Source organism: Euleptes europaea, chromosome 6 (assembly GCF_029931775.1).
Source record: "Euleptes europaea isolate rEulEur1 chromosome 6, rEulEur1.hap1, whole genome shotgun sequence".
Taxonomy (NCBI): domain Eukaryota; kingdom Metazoa; phylum Chordata; class Lepidosauria; order Squamata; family Sphaerodactylidae; genus Euleptes; species Euleptes europaea.
In genome coordinates, this window is record NC_079317.1 from 75,346,917 (window position 1) to 75,353,358 (window position 6,442).

A 6,442-nucleotide genomic window follows, 5' to 3' on the forward strand; every position below is an offset into this window, starting at 1 on the left:
CAATGATGCCAACCTGTGCTGTACGGCAGATTCTGAAAATAACATTTTTGAGCAAAGCCATCCTTTATATTTACGGGGGGGGTTGGGGTTTTTTTTACATCTGTTCACTGGTATTTTCAACACTCTAGATTGCTGCTCTGGTGCCATTCCCCTCCCCCCCTTTAACTACCTCTTCGTAATCCTCCAACTATGACCTGATTCAGCCAGGGGTTGTATTGTGAATGTGATGATGCCATACCATCACATAGTCAATAAATATGGCTACCCAGCAATGTCATTAATACAATTTATTTATTTACGAAATGTATATCTCATCTTTCTGCCTTTGCAAGGGCCACCAAGGCAGCTAACTATTTTACACATACGATATAAAAGGACATTATAAAAAATAAAAAAGGTTAAGGTCTCCTGTGCAAGCACCGGGTCATTCCTGACCCATGGGGTGACGTCACATCCCAATGTTTACTAGGCAGACTTTGTTTGCAGGGTGGTTTGCCAGTGCCTTCCCCAATCATCTTCCCTTTACCCCCAGCAAGCTGGGTCCTCATTTTACCAACCTCGGAAGGATGGAAGGCTGAGTCAACCTTGAGCCGGCTACCTGAAACCAACATCCATTGGGATCAAACTCAAGTCGTGGGATCATTAAATAAGTTGCTTGGACTGCAGTACTGCAGCTTACCTCTCTGTGCCTCAGGGCTCCTAAAATGACATTATAAAACCATTAAAATCAAGTCACAGCGGAGGCAAATTGATCTGGGAGTGTGTATGTGATTCTCTTTGCTGGAGAAGCCAGACAACACAACACTGATCACCTGTTTGGTAGATGGAGGGAGTGTCTTCCAGTTATTATCTTCCATCTTATCCTAACAAATTATCCATGTTGTCAGCGTAGTGAGGTCCTCATGTTTAGCAGCATGTGACTAGCCCAGAAGAGCTATCTAAAGTTGGGGCAACGTGAAGATCTCTAAAGTTGGGTCAGTCAAAGTACCATTATTCCATCATTATTTGAAATAATTATTCAATTTGAAAAAAAGATACTTGACCATTCATCATTCATCATTCACATATTTGGCAATTCAGTGCCAACAATGAATATATTTTTAATTTATTATTTAATTTAATTTTTTATTAAATCATTTCTATGATGCTTTTCCACCCAAATAGTGTCTCCAAGGTGGCAAACATCAAATGTTAAAACATTTCCACATTTAAAGCATATAAAATAAATTATGTATGTAATAATTAAACAGTCATAACAATAAAAACCATGGAGAAGGCCTGTAACAGTTATTGAGGGTATACAAAACAGAACAAAAAAGTTTTCACCTATTGTCAGAAGGCAACAATAGTGGGAGACAGATGAAGCTCCATGAGGACAGAGTTCCAATGTTTTGGTGCCATAACTAGGAAGGCACTTCTTTGCTCAGTAATGCACTTAGCTATGGCTTGGACTTTTTAGAGTTAAGTTTACATGTATACTCTTTTCCAAAGCATAAATTTCATTTTAAACATCCAAGGCTTTGTGTATTTTTGCAGCATAAATTCTGTTATCCTACTTGCAGAGTAAAGAATATTTTGCCTTCATCATCCACTAAAAATATGACAGGCATGCCATAAAAATAATGCATCGGTTATGGCAAGAAGCATGAATGACATACATATTTTATATGCTTTGCATGCACTACTTATGACAAATTCATTCTTCAACAGAGAATATTTACTGGACTTTATCTTTTTAGATGTTTGAAGGGATATGTCAACAGTAGTTTATCAATATTTGATCTGAGTGAGCTTGGCTTGGGATATTCAGGATATTGCAGGTAGGCACTTACTTAATGAAAAATTGCTGGCTGCTTGAGTTACATTCAGATTGTTTTGATCAATACAATGGATAGCATTATTTATCAAATCTAATGGGCTCTTGCCCACAAAAGTGTATGCTACAGCAAATCTTTTATTTTTAAGGTGTCTCAAGACCTTTTTTTTGTTTTTTCTGTCAAAGACTAATAGGCTACCCTATTTCAAATCTGTGGAATGGGATGTTGAAAATGCCTTCCTCCAGCAATGAATACACTCATGTTTAGATTTCTTCATATTGTATATGTTATTTTTATTTCATCAATTTGTTTATTTGAGACCAGGTTAACACAGGGAGATTGACCATGGGATCATTAAATAAGTTGTTAAAATGTCTCTCACAAACAATAGGGGACATTTGAGAATTTGGTGCTTGGGCATTTTTAAGGCCACTGGAAACTACCTGCCAACATGATTTGTTATCTCTATTTGCTGAGGCTCCCTGCAATTTGGCCAGGTTACTAATTTGTAAGATTGTTTCAAGGATTTGAGTCAGTTCCTTTAGCCTTTATGTAACAGACAAGGGAAAGGCTAGAGTAGGAAAACTTAAAATGGCGATAGGCCATTGACCTCCAATTTTTCAACTGGCATCACTCTGTGCCAAACCATCTTTTTTTGGAGAAGATTAAATAAAATTAGGATAGACCGAAGGTACCGTGCAATTATATTGTAGTACATATATCAGGTGAAAAAACAGATCATGGCAATCTCTGGGATCAGTAGATGAAACTATCTTATTTTTCAGGGCCCCAGTAGATGGGGCGTTGAGACAGAATAGAACCCCGGAGACCACATTTTGGTTCCACCACAGTGGCTTGAGTTTAGGAGAAAGTGTTGAAGAAAGAGAGAAAATAGGAAATGGGAAAGTTGACAATGGAGGAGAAAAAGCTATGATACAAATAAAAAGAGGCAGATGATCACTTTCTAGAATCTCACCAATTTGAAAGTAGGTTATGCCATCTAAATAGGAGGAAGTAAGAAGCATATAGTCAATTACTTGCCTCTAACCCTGAAGATAGGTTGTTAGATTCATATCAATTTCTATCTCAGAATAACAGCATACGCTCGCTAAACTTAATTTACTTGCGGCAATGCCAGTAGTAATTAAACCTATTAAAATACAAGAAAATGTAATCATCAAAGATGAACAGAATAGGAGAAAAAAATAAACAAATCACAACAGAATTAAAATCCTCATTAGAGGCTCAGTGGCTGAAAGCCTCTTGAGGAAGGTGAGCTTTGCTAATCCTCTGAAAGACTGCTGAACAGAAAACACTCCAGTCCTTCTCAGTGAAGTCATTGCACAGCCTCAAAGAAACTGCAGGACAGGTTCCAGTGCTCATCACAGATTCGATCTCTTCCATGCCATGTACGCACATAGAAGAACCCACTGATCATAAACAACGCCACCAGGGCTCCTATGGGCCGAACACTGTATATGGGTCTGAAACCAAGTGTGGTTGATTTCTGCTTTATTTATTGCTCATTCCCACTTGAACATCATGAATATTTACTATGGTGTTTTCTTATAACCCTAAGCATTCTAAGATGAAATTAAAATTGTACGTGGATTCTGTGCCTCGATCACCAAAAATATTTCACACATTTTGATGGGTTTCCATACACAAGCTTCTATTTTCTTCAAAAAGACCAAACAGGATTCCAAGCCAAGCTTTTCTCAAATGACTCTTTTCCTGTTTATTATCATTATTATAGGTATAGAGATTACAGAGCACCTCCCTGGAGTTCAACTCCTTATGAGTTTACCTTGCAGTTCTGGCATGTCCTAGCAGCTCGACTGGCCTTCATTATAGTATTCGAGGTGAGTTAATTTGTTTATTAATTAAAATAGGTATATGCCACCTTTCCCCATGTCTTAACGTGGCTTACAAATTCAAATTTAAAATATACAGTAACACCCACAAATAATCACCTCCTCCTGCAATGCCTGTGTTAAGTGGTCAGCAGGGAACTGTTTATCTCAACAGAATATAAAGTTTTCTTGGGACATGCACACAACTTGATTTGGACAACAGCCACCAATAGCAGTCTCCCTCATGGCATCATATTTTTTTTAGAGTCTCCTGTCCTCATTTACACAAGTGTCACTATATATTGCATATAATCAAGAGTCCATGTTCGGAACACACAGAGATAATCATTAATATTAGTGGCATTTGGTTGGGTATACTCCAGTGAACTGGCTCCAGGAAATGACTGACAGGAGGATGTAGAATTCTGTCGTTGGTGACAGAATTCTTTCACTAGTGATGGAAAGGGTTAAGTGTCCAGCTAAGCCTGGCCCTGAGTAAAGTAGTGGAGACTTGGCTTGGCTGGAAGGGAAAGATTCAGTTGAGTTCTTTCCAATGCCATTGGCGCTGCGCTGCTTCCCATGGATTCAGAGTTCTGTTGAGTTCTGGCCCCAAAATGAGCCTCAGGGCCATGATATGGCTGAGAGAAAGCTTTGATTTCCTTCAACAAAGGCCTTTCCTTCCTTGATTGGGCCCATGGCTAGCATCTGTGTGCTTCTTTCTGTTGTCAGGGGTAACTGGTGACAAATATAAAAGCATTAATTTATCAATATTTTTGGAAGAGATGAAGAGAATCAGAATTCTTTTGACTTTTCACAGTTGTGTTTTTCTGTCTGTGTGTGGCTAAAGTAGTATGTCTTTACCATTTTTAGATACTTCCTTGCTTAGTTTGTCAGTTACTTGGTCAAAAAAAGGTCCTAAATAGTCAGTGAATGATTTTTTAAACATCATAGTGTGGCAATCTAAGTAGCTTCAGGTTAATGGATGCACATAAAATTATTCTTGTTTTCTCTTTTTTTTCAGCATCTTGTTTTTGGAATAAAGTCTTTCATTGCCTACTTAATCCCAGACATGCCCAAAGATTTATGTGACAGAATGAGGAGGGAGAAATATTTAGTTCAGGAAATGATGTACGAGGCCGAATTAGAGCATTTGCAGAGAGAACGGAAAAAGAATGGCAAACAGTATCACCACGAATGGCCTTAGTTGATACAGAACAGCAGTGACAACTTTCACATCAGAATTGGCGCCTCTGAGTACAGGGTGAAGATGGGAATCCGGCATTGAGTCAAAGGATTTAAGCCTTGTAAATATGCTGCTACTGGGAAATAAATTATCCAGCTTTGCTGTGAACTGGAAAAAGTCATGTTAATCCACAGAGATGTCAAATGGCTATGCTGAAGATGGATTGATGAGGACTGAATGCTGGCTCAGTGGAAGAAGTGGATTAACTCAGCAAAAGTATAATAAGATACCAAGACCTTGTGTGAGGCATCTATAGCAAAACAGAAAACAAAATCAATCCCTTATAAAACATTCATAATAAGGGCATGATTCTTTTTTTAATGGTGTGTTTATCCACTACTTCTTCAGCTTTTAATTGCTCAAATGAATTTGTGTAGCTGATGGAAAATATCAAGCGAGATGAATTGCTACCTTTGTGGCCGTAAATTGATGCGCTAACAGTCCTGCAGGCTTCCCGTTTTGTCAGGTTTGTCCTAGTCTCTTGCTGAGATTGTGGATGTGGCTCTGCCCTTTAAAAGGGACGTCAGCCTATTTGGTATTAACTATGCAGTTTGATGTTTGCACATCACTTCTTGTTTGTCTTTAAAAGAAAATGTGTATATACATATATGTTTCTCGAAATTCACAGAAAAAGCAATTCTACTTAAAGGAGGGCTCCAGAGATCTTCCACATCTGGAAACTGGCTTCTGCATGCAGAAGAGCTTTCCCCCCACCCTTATACACGAACCTTGTGTGATGCATAAGGAAAATCACATGGCGTCCAGAGTTCATCATCTGCATGCAGAAGCCTTTTGTCACAATAATTAAATGTGCGCACATCTTAAGTCCTTCACACAGAACTGCACAAGCAGATAACTTTGTTTTTCTTTCTGTCAGTAGTCCTCTGGATGCTGGCTTTTACCATTGCACTGCTCTTGATGCAGCTCTCTTCAGAAGAACAACCTGGCTTTTCCAGTGATTGATATTCAGCGTGCAAACAAAGGCCCTTTCCTCATACCTCTAAAGCGAACAGTCCTATCCATGCTCTAATTTAGCATGCAGAATTTTGTCAATATTGAGCTATCTGGATATTAAATATTCCAGCAAAAAAAAAATCAACTTCATGTTTTATTGCTTTGCAAATAATGTCACTCTAAGAAGTCAATTTTGTTACTTGCTCTATGCAAGAGCCTGTTTATGCAGTATATAAAGTGTAACTCGCTTGCTTGAGAATTGTGAAATGGGGCTGCAAAACCATTCTTTTCTATGAAATCAGAGCATGGTGATAGGTGTACAAATAGTGTTTGATTATTCTCCACATCCAGGCCTTTTAAAATCTCTTCAGTACATGTTCTTGTAGCAACTTGAACTTTGATTCTCAAATCCCTGCAAAAGAGAATGGCAACCTTCACGATTTTGTGATGATATTACTAACGACAATTCTTTGTTATGAATACTCCAAAATGTGGAAGAAATGAAGCACTAAACTCAAACAAGTGTGCTGGGTTCACTTGTACATTAGGGGACCAAAAGATCCCAATTTTGCTTT

The 6,442-nt window shown here is 38.3% G+C and overlaps 1 protein-coding gene across 1 annotated transcript in view; it reads left to right on the top strand.

The window, feature by feature from the left end:
* ANO3 (anoctamin 3) overlaps window positions 1-4,937 on the top strand; it is a 195,094-nt gene extending 190,157 nt beyond the window's left edge. The window contains exons 25-27 of the mRNA XM_056851112.1: window positions 1,740-1,820; window positions 3,574-3,679; window positions 4,692-4,937. Of these exons, the coding sequence (XP_056707090.1) occupies window positions 1,740-1,820; window positions 3,574-3,679; window positions 4,692-4,874 (370 nt within the window). The 3' untranslated portion in view covers window positions 4,875-4,937. The remainder of the gene's footprint in view (window positions 1-1,739; window positions 1,821-3,573; window positions 3,680-4,691) is intronic.
* Window positions 4,938-6,442: the final 1,505 nt, after the last annotated feature.